Source organism: Mesocricetus auratus, unplaced genomic scaffold, assembly GCF_017639785.1.
Source record: "Mesocricetus auratus isolate SY011 unplaced genomic scaffold, BCM_Maur_2.0 Super-Scaffold_6730, whole genome shotgun sequence".
Lineage (NCBI taxonomy): Eukaryota > Metazoa > Chordata > Mammalia > Rodentia > Cricetidae > Mesocricetus > Mesocricetus auratus.
Genome location: NW_024429184.1, coordinates 48,655,204 through 48,677,451, shown reverse-complemented (window position 1 = coordinate 48,677,451; position 22,248 = coordinate 48,655,204). Strand labels below are relative to the sequence as shown.

The 22,248-nt window shown below is 38.1% G+C and overlaps 1 protein-coding gene across 4 annotated transcripts in view; it reads left to right on the top strand.

Annotated features, from left to right (window-relative positions):
- Positions 1–22,248, top strand: part of Wwp1 (WW domain containing E3 ubiquitin protein ligase 1) — a 99,236-nt gene that overhangs the window by 24,876 nt on the left and 52,112 nt on the right. For all 4 annotated transcript variants that reach the window (XM_040741367.1, XM_040741365.1, XM_040741364.1 and 1 more), the window contains exons 3-8: positions 4,183–4,276; positions 11,316–11,454; positions 12,011–12,135; positions 17,804–17,941; positions 18,038–18,104; positions 18,353–18,537. In XM_040741367.1, coding sequence (XP_040597301.1) covers positions 4,207–4,276; positions 11,316–11,454; positions 12,011–12,135; positions 17,804–17,941; positions 18,038–18,104; positions 18,353–18,537 — 724 coding nt within the window. In that variant the 5' untranslated portion in view covers positions 4,183–4,206. The remainder of the gene's footprint in view (positions 1–4,182; positions 4,277–11,315; positions 11,455–12,010; positions 12,136–17,803; positions 17,942–18,037; positions 18,105–18,352; positions 18,538–22,248) is intronic.

Genomic DNA, 22,248 nt, shown 5'->3' with positions numbered 1-22,248 from the left:
ATAGTTTTTTCACCTGTTTGTTTTTTTCTTGGTTTTCTTGGCATTCATTAAGAGAGTTATTGATTTCTTCCATTTTTTGGTTATCTTTTCTTCGATTTCTATCGGGGAATATGACAACCTACCTGCACAATGTAGGTTGTTATATAATATTTATTGAGGGAGAAGTCACTTACATGAGAATCAAAGGTCAGCAGTCTCCAAGACTCCGACTGGAACCCCAAGAGGGAGCATGTCTCCTTTTCCCCAGCTCTTATCTCCTGTCCCTACTGTGTACCTGTGACCACACCCAAACGGGTTGTACAGGTATGTAAGATCTCCTACAGATTTCCTTAAGGGAGTTTTCATTTCTTCTTTAAGACCTCATCTTCATAAAGTTGTTTTAATATTTTTTTGTGTGTGTTTCAGCTGCCCAGTAATATTCAGGTCTTGTCATAGAATAGCTGTGCTCTGGTGGTGCCATGTTACCCTGCCTGTTGTTGATTATATTCTTAAGCTGGGTTTTTAGATATCTAATTTTATGATGTTTATAGGTCTAGGTCCTGATGTCTAAGGTTGTTTTTGTTGGATGAGTGTTTTGTATCTTGGTTTCTGTTTCCTTTTTCATCTTCTGTTCTTTATGGCCTGAATTTCTGGTGGCCAGCATGATCTCTCATCTAGTAGGGAATCTCTTTCCAAGTTGGGAACTGGTCTTCTGTTGGCTAGCTTGGCCTTTGGAGTAGTAGGCCTTTGTTTTTCTGACTGGTGTGGCCTGTTTTTCATACTGCTTTGACCTGTACCTGTTCTTCCAAAACTGATGTGGTATGTACCTGAGCCTATGAAGTCTGCTCTTCACACTGGTGTGGTGTGCACTAGTGGGAATTTGTCAGGTGCTGGTGATGAGGTGGGGTTGGGGTTGTGGGATGGATCCTGGGGATCAGAATCTGGGGAGTGGGTCAGCTTGGCTGGCAGGCAGGCAAGTCACTCACCTGTTCTTCTGGCTGGTGTGGACTGGACCTGAGCCAATAAAGTCTACTGGAGTTGCAAGGAAGGGCTAGTCATGGAGAGGGTGATGAGGTAGGAAGACTTGAGCAGCAGAATGGGTCTTGGGGAACAGAATTCAGGGAGTGGGGCTATTCAGCCTACAGGTGGATCATGTAACCACTCCTCTGACTGGTATCCGTATATTATCTTTTTATAGTTTTTTCTTGATTGGCCATCCTTTATTTCATCATTCATCAATAAAACTAGAATCTTAAAGAATTTTAAAAGTTCTTTACAGTCAGAAACTATTGTATTGTATTTCTACTGACTCTTACTTGTTGGCGCATGGTAGGCTCTTCTTCATTTTGGGTAAACCCCGTGGCTAAGTTTGGGTATTATCCTAAGAGTATATGTCAGTGGATTGCTGGTGCTCTGATGCAATTTTGTCATGGGTCCTCACAATGAGATCTCAGTTCTTTCATCTTTCAGCAGGCCCAGTTTTTGTTTCTTGACCATACACTGTAACTATCAGCATGGATACCCAGGATAACATGTTGTTTGCTTGTCTATACTAGTTATCATTAAGTTTATTTATTTATACAGAATTAATAAAATGTGGAAGGTAGTGGACAACTTGTAGGATATGAGGATTAAACTAATATTGTTAGCCTTGGCAGCAGGTGCTTTTATACACGGAATCATCTGTTTCTTACTATTGTTTATTTATTTATTTTTTTAAGTCTACCATTATATAAGTATTGTTACGGGATTCCTACCTGGGTCCCATCGCCACTTCAGAGCTCCCAAATAACACACAGAGACTATTAGTTACAATGCTTCTGGCTGCTGGCTATGGTTTCTTATAGGCTAGCTCTGTCTAAATTAGCTCATTTCTAACAATCTAGGTATTTTCGTAATGGGGTTGTCTTTCTGGCCCGGCTAGGGTCCGCCTGCCCCTCTCTGCCCCAAAGAAACATGCAGATGCAATATTAATTATAAAAAAGTGTTGGCCTTTGGCTAAGGTTTCTTATTTGCTAGCTCAGTCTTAATTATTCACCCATTTCCTAATAATCCATGTATTTCTTTGTGGCCTTTTCTTACCGGAGAAAAGGTCCAGGCCTCTTATTACTACATCTGCTCAGCATCTCCGAAGAGAAGACAGATACCCACAGCTAAATACTGAACTGAACTCCTGTAACCCAGTGACAGAGATGGAGGAGTCATAAGCAAAGGGGTGAAACCCTCAAAGACAGCTGACTGGACAAGGGGGAGCTCTTGAACCCCAGACTGATGTCTGAGATGTCAACACGGGCTTGGTCCAGACTCCATGAATGTAGTGTCAGTGAGGAGGCCTCAAAAATCTCTGGAGCCTTGGATGGTAGATCAGTGTTCACTATGGCATACAAATGAACTTTGGGAGCCCATTCCATATGGAGGGATGCTCTCTCAGCCTGGACACATGAGGAAGGGCCTAGGTCCTGCCCTGGATGAAATGACAGACTCTGGAGATCCCCCCAAGGAGGGCCTCACCCTCCCTGGGGAATGATTTGGGGATTGTGTGGGGGACTAGGGGGGGCTGGTGGGAGAGGGAGGAGGGATGGAAGAGGGAGCTGGGATTGACATGTGCAGCATGCATGTTTTTAGTTTAAATAAAAACATATATTGAGGAAAAAAAGAAAAAGAGAGAGTGACTTCTTGCTTGTCCCTGCTTATATGCTGATTCTGCCTTGCTAAGTCACATCCTGTCTGGACCACATGATGACTTCTCTTAACTACATTTCCCAGAACCCTCCTAGACTCCTAGTCCCACCTATCTTGCTTCCCTGTTGGCCAACAGTGCTTTATTCATAAGACAAACTTATACACAGAAAAACATTCCCCACCAAAGTATGGCATAGGTTTGATGATATCCACACTGAAGAACATAACAGAACTTGGAAAATAGACAATTGGTTTTGAGTTATGCAGGAAGTGTTTATGTCAAAGCAGGAAGAAATGTCTTTCATAATATCTAGTATGCCAGACTGCTTGAAATTGAAAAAACCTTCAATTTCCATTGACTTTATTCCCTTCAAGGATGATTTAAGAGTTCCATTTCAATTGATTTCTTTTTTTTAAATTAATTTTTTATTTTTGAGGTTATTATAAATATATTTCTACCTTCCCTTTCCTCCTGCCAACCTCCATCCCCCATATGTCCCTCTTTACTCTCTTTCAAATTCATGGTCTTGTTTTTCACTAATTTGTTATTGCATGTATATATGTATAGGTATATACTTATATATTTCTAAATATAATTTGTTCTGTCCATATAATGTTACTTGTATCTAAGTTTTTAGGGGTGACTGTTTTTCTTATATGAATATGACAGTTGATTGTACTTAATTATACATCATTTATAAAACTATTTCCTCTCTGTAGAATAAGAGTATTGACCTGAATGAGGTCTTGATCATAGATTAAGCAACTCTTGTGTTTATGTGTGTCAGCATATGCACTTGTGCATATCCCAACACATAATCTATACAAATCTAAGCAAGTGAAGAGAGTGAAATGATTTCAGAATATTGGTCCCTAAATTTAGGGAATGGATCTAAGTAGAGCACAGAAAAGACAACAAATTAAGGGGCAATCAAGATGACATTAGTATTTCTCATTTTTTTCCTCAGAATAGCCCATTTTAATCTTCAGTACATTAAAGGTGAATAGAAGTTGAGCCTTGAGATATTTGGTCTGTAGAAGAAAGCTATAGTTAGCTGTGCTTTTTAATTTTTTTTTAACAAAATTTAAGTTCTTGGTTAAGTGTACAGTTTGAATTTTCCTTAATTTAATTATTGTCCTGTGATTATCTAGGAGAATGTTTTTATTCTTAGAAAATACACACTGAAGTATTCAAGAATAAAAGGGCTATATCCCCAGGAGATTTCAGTAATACATAAATATATAGTATTTGCATATTCATGTACATATTCATTTTTAATGAACATATGATCCTGAATTCTTAATGTTATCATTTATTTTGTTGTTCACATTGATTCAGATATGGTTAAATGGCCACACTCTTATATAATGTTTCTATACTGTCTTAATTTTCAATGAAAAAGACAACTGAGAACCTGTGATGAGGATGAATTTTCATTGATTTAAATGCACAGTTTTAATCATCTTGAAAATTGAAATCTCTCTGACATGTAAACAAATTATCTTTTTTTTTTTTTTCAGTAGAGTCAAGGTGAATTTTGGGACATGGCCACTGCTTCACCAAGGTCTGATACTAGTGATAACCACAATGAAAGGTTACAGCTAAAGGTAACTGGTAAGTGATTTTAATAATAATGTAGTATTGTGATGGGTAGATGAAAATGGATTTTACATACCTAATTAGGCAAATATATTCTATAAGTAATGCCCTTGAGACATACACAGTGATTGATGTTAGGAGGCACTAGGTTTTAATGTCTGGCCTTCATATTCTATCTATTCTGTTGTCTTGCCTTGACTTTATTATTTTGTTTGTCTCTATTTTTCAAGTAAAAATCACTTTGTAAATTCATGATCTTGATTTCTCAATAGCTTGAGTAATAAAAACTATCACTTCTGACATGAAGTAGGAGACTGAGGGGCAGAGGAACCACTGCCTTTTCTTAATAATGAGGATGCCAGTTGGGGTCTTAATAATCTAGTTTGTTCCTTTTATCACAAACTGTCTTTTTTGTATAGGTCTTTTTTCTTTCTTTCTTTCCTTTTTTCGTCCTGGATATTGAAACCAGTGCCTTGAGTGTGCTAGGCCAACATTCTACCACTGAACTATGTTCTCAGTCCAGCTTACTCCACTAGCCCTTTTATTTCAAGCAATCAGGCACTGTCATGCAAAACCTCCTCTAGTATTGGAGTCTGGCAATTGTCTATCTGTAAACTGGGAGAATCCATAACTCCTTTGCTTTTGCATGTTCATTCCTCCACAGCTAGCAGCCTTGAATGGTCAGACTGCCAGCTTGGGATGGACACCATGTCATTAGCAGCAGAACTTTTCTTCTGCTGCTTTCTAGGAGCAGGAAATGCCTCTTACTCTAAACCAGTTAGAAGCTTAGTTGGATGGGTTCTTGCCCTGAAGTCATACCCTTCCCTTTATCTAGTGCTAAGTTGGAAGCTTCTTTTTCTTTTTTTTACTTATTGGGTTTTTTTTTTTTAATTTAAATGAGAAACAGGCTTGTTTTACATGCCAATTCCAATTCCCTCTCCTTCCCTTCCCCCTCACCCCTCCACCCCTCATCCCCCACCCCACCTCTACCAACCTCCTGTCCAATCCCCACTGGACTCTCCAGGGAGGGTGAGGCCCTTTATGGGGGATCTCCAAAGTCTGTCATATCATCAAGGGCAGGGCCTAGGCACCATGTGTCCAGGCTGAGAGAGCATTTCTTCATGTGGAATGGGCTCCCAAAGTCCATTCGGATGCCAGGGATAAATATTGATCTAGTACCTGAGGCCTCCTCACTGATACCCATGTTCAGGGGTTCTGGATCAGTACCATGCTGGTCTCAGCCATCAGTCTGGGGTCTATGAGCTCCCCCTTGTTCAGGTCAACTGTTCCTGTGGGTTTCACCAGCCTGGTCATGACCCCTTTGGTCATTACTCCTCCCTCTCTGCAACTGGGTTCCAGGAATTCAGTTCAGTGTTTAGCTGTGGGTGTCTGCCTCTGCTTCCATCAGCCACTGGATGAAGGCTCTAGGATGGTATACAAGGTAGTCATCAATCTCATTATTGGGGAAGGGCATTTAAGGTAGCCTCTCCACTATTGCTTAGATTGTTAGTTGGGGTCATCCTTGTAGATCTCTGGACATTTCCCTAGTACCAGATTTCTGGAAGTCAGTACAATGACTTCCTCTATTATGGTATCTCTTTTCTTGCTCTCCTCTATTCTTTCCCTGACTCAATCTTCCTCTTCCCTTATGTCCTCCTAACCCCTCGTCTTTTCCCCTTCTCTTTCTCCTAACTCCCTCTCCCCTCCCCCCATGCTCCCAAATAGCTTAGGAGATCTTGTCCCTTCCTCCTTCTCTGGGGGACCATGTATGTCTCTTTTAGGGTCCTCTTTATTTCCTTGGAAGCTTCTTCTTTCAACACAAACCTTGATTGTGTCATGTCTCCTGTTCTTTTATTCCCCAAACTGTACATTTTGCATTTATTTCTGCCTAATGTACTCTTTTTCATTGTAGACCCAAATAAGAATTTTTAATAATAAACACATCACAAATTTATTATTATGCTGTTTTTTATTGTTGGTTTTTTACTCCTTTTATTCTTTACTCTTTTTGCTTTTGCAGGGGTGACGGGGCACGATTGAGCTCCCAAATGAATACATGGAGATGTATTCTTAGCCCATGAATGTCCATCCTTAGCTTGGCTTGTTCTTGCCAGCTTTTCTTAACTTAAATTATCCCGACTACCTTTAGCCTTTTCCTTTTCTTACGTCTGTATACCTTACTTTCACTCTTACTCCCACTCTTACTCGGTGTCTGGCTGGGTGGCTGGGTAAGTGGCCTCTGGCGTCTTCCTCTCCTTGTTCTCTCTTCTTCCTTCACCTTCCAGTTTTCTCCTTCTGTTTATACTCTCTGCCTGCCAGCCCAGCCTATCCTTTGTCCTGCCTTGATATTGTTTGTTCAGCTCTTTATTAAACCGTCAGGCAAAGCATCACAGCTTCACAGAGTTAAACAAATGCAGCATAAACAAAAGCAACACATGGTTACATTGTTAAATGAATGTTCCAGAGCATAAACAAATGTACCATGCCTTAAAACAGTATTCTACAATAGCTTTGAAATTGCCTGCACCAAAGAAATTAGTTAATTACTTTTTATACAGGGGAGTTCTTAGGACAAGAGCAAAAAGCAGTTCAATTCTTTGCCAAAATTCCATACAAATGGCCATTAAGTCCAGTTGCTAATGTTGTTCCCCTCTGAACCACATTTGGAGCTGGGCTTCCATGACATGTATTGCTCTCAGCACCACTGTCTCCACAGTCTTGCTAGCATGGCTTATTAACTCTGCTTACAGTCTTCAATTGTTTTTCTAGCAAAGTTTCAAACTTTTCCACAATCCTCCAAAACCACCTGGTCAGGTTCTTCACAGCCACAGTTGACTCTCTGGTACCAACCTCTGTATCATATTTCTGTTGCTGTGATAAAACATCATGGTCAATGCAACTTGTAGAAGAAACAGTTTATTTGGGCTTAGTAAGAGGCAGGAATCCATTGTAGTGAGAATAGCATGACAGCAAATGACAGGCATGGATGGCATCAGGAGCAAAAAGCTAATCGCTTATCTTCAAATGTAAATACAAAGAAGAGAGAACTAGTTTAGGTTTCTTGTTTTAGTCAAGCTTATATTGCTCTGGAACTTTGTAGCCTGGGCTAGTGTTCACTTTGTATTCCTCCTGCCTTAGTTTCCCAAGTGCTGAGACTACAGTCATGTACTATTATCATGTCCATTATATTTTTTTCCTTTTTTCTTTTTTGTTGTTATTGTTTTGAGACAGGGTGATTTAGTCCCTTTTAGCCCCTTAAGCATTGGAATTACATATGTGTGCTACTGTGTCAATGTCTCTTTATATATTTTTAAATTTAAATTAGAAACAAGGTTGCTTCACATGTCAATTCCAGGTCCCTTTCCGTTTCCCTCCCTTCCTCCCATGCCCTCCCACCAATCCCCCCAATATATCCCCTCATTTCCCCAGGGAGGGTGAGGCCCTCCATGGGGGTGTCCATAGTCTGTCATTTCATCCAGGGCAGGGCCTAGACCCTCCCCCAAGAGTTCAGGGTGAGAGTGCATCTCTCATTGTTGGATGGGAGTCCAAAGTCCATGTATATACTCGGGATAAATACTGATCTACTACCCAAGGCTCAATAGATTACCTAGGCCTCCTCACTGACACCCACATTCAGGGGGTCTTGATCAGTCCCATGCTGGATTCCCAGGCATCAGTCTGGGATTCAAGTCTGCTCTTAATCTATAGCTGATTGAAGGAGACAAACATACAAGAACAATGTGCTGTGGGTGTAGCTCCATGATTTAGTGTTTTCCTTGTGTATCTGAGGCTTTGAGTTTCATATCAGCTTCTAAAAAACCAACCACCTAGTCAACCAATAAACATCCTAGAAGTAGGAAAACCATGATCTAAAGTCAAACAGAAGGTAACTCACTGTAATTTGATAATTTACTATACCACAAACGTAAGTATAGTAGCATGCAGAGATAAGTAATTTCAGTATTGTAGATTTTAAGATCATACATGAAAGGGTCAGAAGCAAAGTTTGTAAGGTATATATAGTATTTTATGATACCTCAATTATACTTTAAAATATATTGATTTTTACATTTATGTATGTGCACATACATGAGCCATGGTACATGTACATGTCAGAGAACAACTTATGGGAATCTCTCTACTATTTGGGTTCCAGGGATTGAACTCAGGTCATTAGGCTTGGTGGCAAATGCCTTTATTTACAGAGCCACACCAGCTGCCCTTAATTTCACTTAAATTGTGTCTTTAGAGTTCGGTGATTTTTCTCAAGCATGTAATTATTTATGGGCTAACCATTTTTTCTTGTTGATTTCAATTTTTTCTATCTTACTCTATTCCTATTGCTTACATCATTGTCATACTGTCTATTTTCATTTTATAGTATATAAATTTGTAAAAGTCTTTAATTAGCTCCTATTTTATGTATGTTTGTTCCTGTTCTCTATATTCTTTTGTCCCTTACAGGAGTTTAAGGTCCCCCCCATTTTTCTCTGTGTCTAACCCAAACACTCAAGCTCAGTAATTTGGTGTTTTTGTTGTAAAATGACATATTAAGTTGGAGATGATTTAAAACTTTTATGTTAAAATTACCAGATGTAAGACTATATCAGATCATTTTCTTCCTCTTTGATTTCTATCATTCAAGTTTTATGATAATTTTCATGTGGACATTAGTTGCCAAATGTTTTTAGGGGTGTTACTGTTTGATTCAGGAACCTCGTCCAATGTCTGCTAATTTCCAGTATTTACATAGTGTTACTGTGAAGGGCATTTTGAGTGTAACACCAAAGGTAAACCAACAAATGGAAAAATTTAATTTATCCTGTTTCCACTAATTAGAACTCCTGTTCAAGATAGTAGTATTTACTTTATTTAAAACTATTTTATATGTACTATTGAGCCACCATGTTATGAATTTCCATGAGATTAAAATAGATACTTTAAAAAATCTGTTGGGGTGGTCTGTTAGCAGCTTTTAGTACTATCAAGCACTTTGCCAAATAAAGATACACAGTGGGCATATTTTGAGTGGGTCTGCAGTTAACTCATAGTAATAGCATAGGTAAAGTCGCCATACTGGATGCGGGGAATTTGTTGATGATCGTGCTTTTGCATGCCTTCACTCACCAATCCTAAGAATTGGGTATTATTGTTCCCCTGTTTTTCAGGTGAGAAAATGGAGGGGCAGAGCCGTTAATTGACCTCCCTCAGGTCAGGATTCTAGTCATGGCAAAATTAAAACCTGAACCCAGATATAAATTACTCTTGTGTGCTTTTAATATGATCCTGTATTGCCTTCCTTTACTTACAATGTGTGGAAAGACAGGACCTGTATGTATCAAAGAAATAACTTTTATTTGGAATGAAACCTTCTATATGGGTAATTTCTTGAGAAGTAACAAATCTGGCCTCTTATATCAGTCCCTTGGTGGTAAACTTAGAGCAACTTGCAACATCAAAGGATGAGAATGAGTTTTACTAAGACCCTCACAGTAGCACTTCACACATAATGTTAAACATGGTTTGCACTCTTGCCAGTATTTTAATAAACATTTGTTTAAAATCTTTTTTGTTATTCTTTACATATTAATAGAGTGGTAACTATTTCACACTTTACCCCTGTCCCATCAGTTTCACTTTGTATTGCTTTGGTTTATTTGACTAATTTCTCTCAGCAGAATGGAAGCATATGTATGTTGCTTTATTTCTTATCTTAACAATTCATGGGTGTGACATGGGTGCTTTTCTTTTGTCATCTCAGACCCAGAATAGTTACAGTGAATTGGTTACAGAGGTGATCATATGTGCTGTTTTCCCTGGTTGGTAGTCAGTATTTTGTCCTGGAATACTGGACAGTTCTGTGTTTGGAATAACAGTTTCAATCATTAAAGGCACACGTTTAAGCTGAATTAATTCCTTATTATCTTGGGTAAATTAATTCATTTTCTATAAAAGGTTATGATTAATTTTTATCTCATGATGACATTTTAATTTTCAAAATTTTTAAATAGATAAGTTTTTAATTGAAACTATTTTTCCAGGTAAAACGTTCAATAATTTGTAATAAATGGGCCACAGTTATGTAGCAAATACCACCTTGATGAAGGCATTTACTTTTCTCACAGTCCTTGGTACAGTTTGAAATTATATTTAAATAACAGGTAAAGATAGAAACCATTCAGGTATGATAGTGCACACTGATGGCTCTCTGAACTTGGGAGACAGATGAAAAGGGCTCATGAATTCAAGTCTAGATTGGGTTACATTGGGAGAACGTTATCTCACATGTATATAAACATATAAATTAATAGACACACAGATATCAGATGCCACTGTTCTTTGAGAGGAGTGTGAAATGATGAAACCACTTTGGGAAAATAGTCTGGCATTTATTCAATGGAGACTTACTGTGCCACCCAGCAGTTCTAATTTGTCCAAGGCAAATGAAAACATGTCCACAGCAAAACTTGCACATGAATGTTTATAGAAGTCTTAGACACAACAGCTACAAAGTAAGTTAAGTGTTTTTGAAGTAATAGATAAATAAAATGTGGCATGTCAATGATGGAATGGTCTTTGGCAGTAAAAAGAGTGAAGTATTGATGAATGCTACAGTAGTGGAACTTGAACGCATGCTAAGTGATTGAAGGCAGTCGTGAAAGACTGTGTATATGATCCCACAACATGGGATTTTCAGAACAGGCAATCTATACAAACAGGCTGGGGCATGCTGGCAGAAGATAGGAAAATTACTACTTAATGATCAGTTGATCTTTGGGAGAATTAACAAAGCTGTTTTCAAATTAATTTGGATGTTTGTACAAGTCTGAATCTATTAAAAAATTAGCTATCCTATTCAAATGGATGAATTATCTCAATAAATTTGTTACTGAGAAATTCAGATGGCTTTCAGACACTCTTGGTTTCTTGTTTTGCTAGTGAGACATATACTAGAAGTGGAAGAAGACTTGTGTGTTTGTTGGTTTATTAGTTGGTAATGCTGTGTTTTGTTTTGTCTTGTTTTTGTTACATAGTAATTATTGTTTTCTGTTAGTTTCTAGTGCCAAACTAAAAAGAAAAAAAAACTGGTTTGGAACCGCAATATATACTGAAGTTGTTGTAGATGGAGAAATTAAGAAAACAGCAAAATCCAGTAGTTCTTCTAATCCAAAATGGGATGAGCAGCTGGCTGTGTGAGTATCTTATGTAAAGGCTACCAACTCTTCAAATCGCATGTCCCATGCTTTGTATTTTGTAGAATGACTTCAAGTAACAAGTTTTTTTCTTTATATAAGAAAGAATTTAACAGATGAAAGTTTTAATTTCACTTTTTTTCAGAGAGGAAGCACAATAATTGTGTTTTTTTTTTTTACAAACAGTTATTTCCACATGGCCCTAATTCTCTGAATGTTTGATAAAGTAATAAAATAGAAGCATTTTGCCACTGCCAGTCATTCTGAACAGTTCTAGAAATGTATTCTCACAGGAGAGGTTTTTCTGAGGTCTCAGCAAGACAAACAGTGCTGTGCTGCTCAGTGGGTTGCTAACTATAAAAATCCTGAAGTAGTTTTTAAAGTCCTAATGTATTTGTAAATATTAGTTATATTCAATTCTGATCCAGTCAGTTTACTGTTTCATATAGTATCAAACTGAATTCAGTTTTAGGAAAACCATTGAAATAGATAACTTAAAAGAATTAGCACACTCAGTGATACTATGTTTATTTTTGTTATAATGTTATTCATGCAGAAATGTGACCCCACAGACCACCTTGGAGTTTAGAGTTTGGAGTCACCATACTTTAAAAGCAGATGCTCTGTTAGGAAGAGCAACAGTGGACTTGAAACAAGTGCTGTTAACACACAACAGGAAATGTAAGTGGCCTTCTAACCTTTGTTTCTTTACACATTATTTCAGAGACTTTACACATATCCTTCTAAAGTCCAGAAATGAGGTATAGTGTGTTTATAAAGAACTTATAATTGCTGGTGGTTGCTTTCAGAACTGTGTCACAATGTACAGTGGGCAGTATTTCCCCATCCTTTTGCCGCAGTGTAGATCATTTACCAATTACCACCACTCATTTATTGTTTACTTGTGAACTTTAAGACCTAGTTCAAGCATGGTGGTATATGCCCTTAATCCTAGGTTTCAGTAGGCTGAGGCAGAAGAATTGTGAAGTCCAGGTTAGACTAGGGTGAATAGATAAATAGCATGTCCTCTCCCTCCCCTCAAACAAGACAACCCCTCCCCTCTGATGCTGGGGATCAAACACAAGTCCTTGTGCATACTAGGCAGGAACTTTGCCTCTTCACTACTGGCCCTTGAGGATAGTCTTATTTTCATTGACAATGACAACTTTATTTAGATATAATATTTTAGCATTATAATTTTTCAGTGTTAACCAGTTCCTTCTAAAAAATGTGGAGAAATGAAAAAAATCAGAGGAGCACCTGGGCAACTAAGTAGAGCTGGCCCTCATGGTATGGGTGCAGGTGAGCCACCCTTAGGACCTGAGAGCAGGAGAACGGGCCCTGCCTCTTGCTCCTTGCTTGCTTCATAGGGTGTCTAGTTGGGGCAGTGCTAGAGAGCTCGCTCCAGTGGTGAGGATGGGGGAGAGCTGGTGGGCTGGCATACCCAGCTACCACCCAGGCCCAGAACAGTTGGCCCACCCCCAACATCCATCTCATCTATGCTCTTATAGAGCATGTGAAAGGCCAGTCCTGCAGCTTCAGGATCTACCTGATACATGTTGACAACAGGATGTCCAAAAGGAGTCCTAGTGAAGGCCCAGTATTGATAATGTAACAGAAGCCAGAGGCCTCTAACCAGACCAATGACTCATTGCAATGAACACTTGCAAGTAAAGCTGTATGGACCAAAGGGTGTACTGTGTCACTCTACAGCTTCTATGGTATTGGGGAAGTCCTGTGTATGTGTATATGTCAATAAAGCACTGTTGGCCAATAGGGAAGCAAGATAGGTGGGACTAGGAGTCCAGGAGGACTCTGGGTAGGAGAAACATAGGGAGTCAAGATGTAACCGCCATAGGGATAAGAAGCCCAGAAACTTCTCTGGTAAGAGAAATACTTAGATTGACAATTATGGGATAAATACTTAAGTCAGAGCTAGCCAGTAAGAAACAAGCAAGAACAACAGCTTCATAATTAATACAGCGTCTTGTGTGTTATTTGGGGACTACAACGCGCGACTGGTGGGGAAGGGGGGGAAACCAAGCCGCTGGCAAGGAAAAGGCTTCTCTTTACACTATGGTGTGATTTTTTTTTTCTTTTAAATTTTAATTTATTTTGGTGAGAAGTTGCAAGAACAGAGGGTAGATATAAAGGGAGAGGGAGATGAATGGGATCAGGATGCATGATGTGAAATTTCTGAAGAATCAATAAAAAGTTTTTTAAAACAGAAAAAATCACAGAGGATTATAGAAATTATAATTCTGTCTAAAGATAATCACTCAATAATTTGTTCTTTTTTCCTTCTTCTTAGACATACTTTTCCTACTTCACTTTTTTAAAAAAATCGACACTATGCTATAAGTTCTATAGTTTCATGATTAATATTTTTTGGTATTGGGTTTCTTAAGGCAGTTCAGACTACAGTAATGCTAAGCCTCTTGTCAGTATATACAAAATTTTGGGTGTATATACATAGATTTATAATTCTTTAGAAACAGTTTGTGGGTTTTAATCAAATCTTAGATTAGTACTTCGTTGAAGATTTAAAAACCAGAATTCTAGTTCATGACATATTTTAAGGAAGCATTTCACAAGTTTGTGTGTCTCCTTGGCACAGGGTCCATTCGTCTTCTCTGAATTGTGCCACAAGTACAACTGAAGGGGACACTAGCTGAGGATTTTTTGAAATTATTTTAAGTTCTATGTGTGTGTGTCTTTGTAATGAGAATATGTGCAAGTGAATGCAGGTGCCCGAGGAGGCTGGAGGTTGTGAAGTTAGCGGCAACTGTGAGACCTGATGTGGTGTTCGGGTCCTCTGCAAGAGCAGTGCACACACTTAGTGGCTGACCTTCTCTCCAGTGCAAGAGCTTTTGCATTGTTGTTCCTGATATTAGGCAGTGTTCAACAGTCCGCTTGAAAGAATACCTCTGTTGACATTTGTGGGTCTTTGTGATCTTTGCCTCATTTTCTTAGCTATTTTTTCAGTAATTCCTCAAACTCGGGACTACGGATGTCTGCTAGTAGTGGAATACTTGCTAGCATGTGCGAGGTCCTTGACTCAATCTCCAGCACTTTGGCAAAAACAAAAACTCCTAAACATTGGTTTGCTAGGTTGAACTTAAAATGTCAGTACTTAAAATGATTTTTCTTTCTTTCTTTTTTTTTTTAAAGTTCCTTCACAAAGTCAAGTTATTGCCCCAATTCCACAGTAGCAGTTGGTGTCACTTCTTTAGAGATAGGAACAGTGGCTAGGCCATTGAGGATAAAGACTCTCCCTTGCCTCTAGATAACCTGCTTCTTTCTTGAGTAAAAGCTGGAACTGCCCTTGGGCTTCTTAGTAGTATCATCTTTGCCATAGGCCAGAGATGGCAAAAGTGTTTAGGAACTCAGATCCCTGATCTGGTTGGTGCCCAGATAGTTTTACGGTTACTTCTTCCTTGGAGAGGGCTGTGTGAGAGTAGCAATGGAAAACATTTCTTTTTTCTTTTTTTTTTTTTTCAAGACAGGGTTTCTCTGTGGCTTTGGAGGCTGTCCTGGAACTCACTTTGTAGACCAGGCTGGCCTCGAACTCACAGAGATCCACCTGCCTCTGCCTCCCGAGTGCTGGGATTAAAGGCGTGCGCCACCAACGCCCGGCTGGAAAACATTTCTGGTTAGTAGAATAGAATCTCTGATCTGGATAGAGACCTACTTACTTATCAGTTGGGCCAGTCAACCCCTTAGCCAAGGTACCACCCCTCAGGAAGGAGGTATTTCCTCTAAGGCTTGCTTTAAGGAATTATTACCCCTTTAAAAGTACTGTACTTTAATTATTACAGTACTTTTCCTTCCCAGAATTCCAATCCCACACAGCCTCTCCAAACTAACTTGAAGTTGCCATGTCATTGAGTCGTCCCTTCCTTTGCATCTTTTCCTTTCTCTTCTTTCTGTCTCATTATTTTGGATGCTGATCAGCACCTAAGGATGTTTTTCTATACTCTTGGACTTCCTTACTGTTTCTCTAAATCTCCCTACCCACCACTTGCTTTCCTATGCCCTTAGGCAGAGACCTCCATGCTGGTATGCAAACAACATGACTTTTCCTTCTAGCCTCTATTCTTCTCCTGTGGACAACTGCTGAGATTTACAACTTGCTTGCCCTGGGATGTGTTTCTATGAAACTCTAATAATATTGTCCCTTAGCTTCAAAAGAAAAAAAAATTCCTTCTGAAAATGCACATGTAATTGAAAGTTTATTTGAACTATGAGTTTTAAAGAAGAAAATATATTACTTTGTGCTAATTTAATTGTATCTGCTATTGCTTGACTTATTTTGGACATGCCATTTTTCTTGGTACAGAAATTAATAGGCTTTGTAAGTGTATAGTTTCTTACCTGGATTCTTTCTTATATCATCATCTATGTCCCTATTGCTGTACATTTAGATTGTTTCTGACTCTGTTCTAAAGTTAGACTGTGCTCAACACCTCATATAAATATTTAATCACCTAATCTCCATGTAAAGTATCTATCTTATCCAGTCATCTTTGAGGAAACTTATAATGTCAGTATAATTTGAGAAGAAATCCTAATGAATTGTATAAACTTAAGTATCTGATATACTTGAGCAGAATGTGCTTAAGTGAAAAATTCTTTATAAACATTTGTACAGTAAGTGGAGGGCTTCAGAAAAACAGCCAGTAGTATCCTACGTACCTGTCATTAAATTTTTGTTGTTTTGTTTGGAGGCAGGGTCTTACCATGTAGCCAGACTGTCTTTAAACTCATGATCCTCCTGTCTCAGCTTCTTGAGTGCTAAAAACGCAGTCATGTTCCATCTTAAACAACTAGAGGCTTTTTTCTCACTTGAGCCTAGAATCTTATCAAGGTGATGATGGGTTGTTTTCTTCTGAGACTTCTTACATTAACTTGTAGATAACCATGCTTTCCCTGTGTCTTCATATAGTTTCTCTGATGCATATGTCTATGTAGTAAATTTCTACTGATAGGGCAGCATTTGGGAGGTAGAGGTAGGCAAATCTCTATGAATTTGAGGCCATTGGTGCATATAGTGAGTTCTAGGACAACCAGTGCTACACAAACCAAAAAACAATCACAAAAAAGAAAATCCAATTGTCTCCATATTGGATAATAAGATGATCACTAATGAGTTTTAAGGAGAATTATTTTTCTAAATTATTAACTGACAAATTATATTTATGGAGTAAAAAGTCATTTTATGGTTTATGTATAAAATTGAGTAACCAAATAAAGCTAGTTAATATATCTGTTCAAGTATCCTTATTTGTAATGCATGTTTAAACTTTCAGTGATTTTTGAACTTTATAGTACATAATTACTTACTAATTCCCCACACCATAATGTATTTCAAATATGAAAACCCATATCCTTTTTGTGTATTTGAAGTGTTATAGTCTTCCACTGTTGTCTTTACAAATTCTTCTAATTTCCAAGTAAATTTAATATATATTCTGTGGGATGGAAGTTGAATCAAAGTGGCTTTGCATTTAAATCAGAATAGATTTAATGGAAGGGAAGCATGTGGCCTTCTGTAAGAAAAAAACACCGCCAAGCTGTCTTCACAGCATGTAGCATATTGAATAACAACTCTGTTAGGTTTGGGTCTCCTAACTTTCTGTGCAGCTTTGAAGTAGGTCTTTATGACTCTCGGCTGGGCTTGAAGTTGCTTTTACTTCCTTTTTATTTTATTTTTTTGTTTGTTTTGGTTTTTGGTTTTTTGAGAAAGGGTTTTTTTGAGACTGTGGAACAGTCCTGGCCAACCTGGAACTCAGTCTGTAGACCACGCTGGCCTGGAACTTACCGCCTGCCTCTGTCTCCCGAGTGCTGGGATTAAAGGTGTGTGCCCTTTTGATGTTCTCATTGTTCCATTTTGTAATGAAAAGTGAGGAAACCAAGGCTAAATACAGCTTGAACAACAGTATTATATTGGCTAGTAAGTGGCAGAAATGGAATTGATAACAAAGGCATTTGACTCTCAGGATGAAATTGTAACTCATCCATGGGTCTTTGGGCTTCTGCTCAGAAACAAGTTTACACAGCTGTTGTGCCTAGTGTGTAAATAGTATTAGCCTATCCTCTAATTAACGCACAAACGCAATTAAAGATGATGTCACAGGTGTGGAGGAACCAGAGTCATTGAACTGCCCATGAACAGAGTTAGCCCTATTGTAGTTTATTCACGGTCTATAGATACATGTGTAAAGAATTACTTCCAAATATAGCAGTCAGGTTCTGAAATACAGAAGTTCTTGAATCCAGGTATCTCTACAACATATTTCTGTGTGTGGCAAATGTTTTTAAATTAGAATTTTCTTTTTTTTTTTTCTAGTAGAAAAAGTGAAAGAAATATTAAAACTTTCCCTGGAAAACAAGAATGGCATAGTGCAAACTGGTGAATTGACAGTTGTGCTTGATGGATTAGTGATTGACCAAGAAAATCTAACAAACCACAACTCTTCTCCAACCAGTAAGCTGTGCTTATGTGTTTTTAAATTTAAGTAAACAAAGTTGACAAGAAATATGTAACAACTGCAACTGAGCTGCTTTCCTTCCTGATGTTTAGTAGAAGTACAGCAGAATGGTGATGCCTTACATGAAGATGGACACCCTTCAATACAGACAGCTGCCAGGTAAAGTGCTTCATTTTATTATTTGTGGCAACATGTTACAGTTTTTCCCAGGCATGGAGTTTGTTTTTAATTTACTTTACTTTCTGTTAGCTCCAACTGCAGGCTGTATCTTTTTCTCTGCTCTATCTAGCACTCCACCTGAATGTTAGAAAGTCAGGAAAATTTTTTAATGTAAACTTGGTTGACAGATTGTTTTATTGTACTTAACTCATTGAAGTTAGAATTTTATTTTATGTTTTTTTCTTAAGGTTGGCTGTTGAAGGTACTATTGGAGTAGATAATCATGTACCAACAAATACTGTTGTTGCCAACTCATGCTGTTCACATGTAGTTAATGGAGAAAACACACCTTCATCCCCGTCTCAGGTTGCTGCCAGACCCAAAAATGCTCCAGCTCCAAAACCACTCGCACCTGAGCCTGCCAGTGACACAGGTAACCTAGTCAAACTTATGCCTCCATTTATTTTATTATGTTATCATTCTTAATGTTCTGTAATATGAAGTAAAAAGTTATGATACTTGGGATTTTTTCTAAATTTAAAGTCTTCTGGATTATTTAAGAAGGTAAAATCACAACATTTTACTAAGCAAGTGCTAATATGATGTGAGATTCTTGGTCTTTAGGCCACAAGAGAACATTTAATTAGTGATATAAAGTATTGCTTTGAAGGTAAGCTAAGGCCATCTAGAGATGCACAAATTAATATAAATGGGTTAATAATTAAGAGAGAGCTAGTCAATAAAAAGCCTGAGCCATCAGACAAACATTTTATAATTAATAGAAGTCTCTGTGTGTTTATTTGGGATTAAAGGGCTGCAGGACCAGGCAGGACAGAAATTCCTTCTACAGCTACCATCTGCTGTGCATGTGCTAAATGTCCAGTATCTATTTACCAGCTACTCTCCAAGTCATTCTTTGGGATACGTACTAGTAGTTTCTCTTTTCTCTCAAGGAATTGAAGTGTGGAGGGGTCACAGGAATTAATATCCAGCTCTGTGGCTTTCAGCTTTATACTACCTCCTGTTCACATATGGTTACATAGAACTTCTCAAAAGACTGATGCTTATCTTCTGTATTGAGATAGGTTTCACAGACTATTCTTCCAACCTTTTCACCTGCTGTGATTGTCTTAAAAATAGTGTAACTGTTCTCATTCCATTTAGTTTAAAGGGCTTTTGTGTTGGTGGCAACCACTTAGGTGATGTCTTTTTGTGATAGCTCAATCCTTACTCATAGAATTAATTCCGATATCTTTTCAGGAAGTGGGTATTTCTTGTTCCTTTAAGGTATAGTTGCCAAGTAGAATTCCCCAATCCCCTTTGAGGAGGTGGGTGCTGGGTGTTGCCAAAAGTTCTTATAGATAGGAGGAAAGTACTTTCTCATTGAATTTCATAGCTGATATTCCTTTTTCCAATTCAGTACTCTGAGCTAGCTTTTGTTACTGGAATTGTGATGATGAGTTTGGAGCCCCACATGCTCTCCCATTCTCCACCAAGTCCTTGCTAGATCCAGCTAATGCTGGAATACACTATTGAAGATCTTGAACTGTGAGCTCAGTAAACCTCTTTTCTCTAAGACGTTATTCTAATATACCTGCATTTCAAAGTTTATGAAATCTCCTTTAATCCCAGCACTCCAGAAGCAGAAGAAGGTGGATCTCTATGAGTTTGAGGCCAGTCTAGTCTACAGAGTGAATCCTAGGACAGCCAGGGCTACCTGTCTCAGAAAACCAAAAAGAGAAAGTGTGTGTGTGTGTGTGTGTGTGTGTGTGTGTGTGTGTGTGTGTGTGTGTGTTTTGTAAATTCATGTGAACTGGCACAAGGGTATTTGTAGTTTCTGCCATGACTGGTTTCTGCTTGGGTATTGGTATGATATATAATAATGCATATGCCACATTACTGTTCTAAATTCTAAAACATGTATTCTGGAATACGTTTGTCTCCAAGGGTTTCAGATAATGGATGTGGGCTAATTCTAAGGAATTCAGAGAAATGATAACTTCCCACCAGAGGTAGTATTGCTCATGAAGGCCTTTTCTCTCTATTGATTGAGAAGATTCATTTGGCAAGTTTAGTTGCCATAAATATTTATTCTAAATTTCAGGGAGAAGATGAGATAGTGAGAAATAGAGTAAACCCAAAAAGAGTAGACTTAACCTGCTAAAAAGTGACAAAAATATCCTCAAAGTTAGCATCTCTATGTAGAGGAGGCTGATATTATTAATTAATTGTCTTATAATTCACTTGTAAAGGTTAAATGAACTAGTAAATCAAAAGTATCTATCATAGTTTTTTTTTTTTTTGGTGTATTTCGAGACAGGGTTTCTCTGTATTGTTTTAGAGGCTGTCCTGGAACTCGCTCTGTAGACCAAGTGGCCTCGAACTCACAGAGATCCACCTGCCTCTGCCTCCTGAGTTCTGGTATTAAAGGCGTGCCCCCCCAACGCCCGGCACCTATCATAGTTCTTGGAAGTGGTATTTACGAAAATATTCTTTTCCACTTTAATCCTCTAATTTCCAATATGAGATAACTTTTGCTAATGTATTAGTATTCTATATATGTATAATAGATACGTGTGATAAGGTATTAGACAAACCTATAGGTATGTCATACTTTTCCCCCATTTTTTATTAAGAATTATAAATACTCAGAAAACTGTAGGGAAATGTTGGGGAAGGCCCTGTGTACTGGCTTCTACCCACACTAAGTAGGCCTGTGACTATTGTAAGTCACCAGTCAAGAAACTGGTGCTAATCAAGCTCAGAGTTAGTCACTGTGAGCAGTTCTACCTTGTTGCTTTGTGCGTGAGTGCTTAATTGCTTCACAGTGTGTTTTATCTAACTACCATTAGATACAGAGCTGGGCTATTCCTACAGGGCTGTTTCACAGGCTTTTTCTTTGTAGACATAGCCACTCCAAAATGATTTACCTGTAAGGGAATTACATAAGCAAGCAACCAGCTTTCATGTCATAGTTTGAAAAGTACTAAAATGGTACCATGAGATGTGTGTGTGTGTTAAAATAACAAAATGCTCAAAGACTGTGTAACTTACAAATAAAGAGATATTTTAATTCTAGCACTTGAGAGGCAGAGGCAGGCTGCCCTATAAGTTTAAGGCCAGCCTTAACTGTATAGTAAATTTGAGGCCAGTCAGGGCTATATAGTGATAATCTGTTGGTTGGGGCTGAGGAGGTTGCTAAGAGAGATATTTAATTGCCTGTTTTCTAGTATGAAAATTCACAATCATTCGGTTCCTTTGGAACTTTGGTGAGGATCTCCTGTTGGTTGTGCTCATGACTGGCATATATGTAAAAGAGAAAGATGATCTGATAGGACAGACAGTCAGAGAATGCCTTTAAGTAAGACTTAATGTTTCATAACAGCTCACTCTCTTAGGAACTGACTTGACATTGTACGAGAACTACTTCAATCCTTCCAAGGGCAACTGCTCCAATAATCTAATTATTTCTCTCTCATTCAAAAATATTATATATACACACTTAAACCATAAAAAAGTCATAACAAGTGGAAATCAAATACTCTAGTATTTCTTCCTTTCTTTAAAACTTTATTTGAAAGAATTGTAACCCCAAAGTCTTAGTGACTGAAAGTGATTAAGACTGTTTGTTAAGGCAAATTGGGGGCAGGTATCACATGCCTAGAGACCTATCTACTTGGATGAGTACAACGTACAAGGATCTTTTGAATTCAGAACATTAGGGCCTGAACAACTTAGGTGGACACTGATGGAAATCTTATATATCTGCCTTTCCTATTGTATTTAAAGTTTCCGAGTAACATATGGTACATTTGTTATAACCAGCAAATTGTTATCACTAGATTGTTAATGACCAAAATGTGTGTGAGTGTGAGTGTGTGTGTATTGCAAAACCAAACTAATTTAGTAATGAAGAAGAGGGATCATGAGTTATAAACATATATAATCAGAAAGTATGGAACAATATCACTTTTATAAGAAGTATTAGATAGAAACACTGGATGGAAATGTATAATGTAAGTTTCATTTCTTGAGATGTACTATTAGGTGGGTGTTAAGAACTGCATATTGCCATTGCAGTGCTATGCGGAAAAGTTTGACTACTCTAAAATTCTCCTGCACTTTAATCACTCTTCCCCTTCCC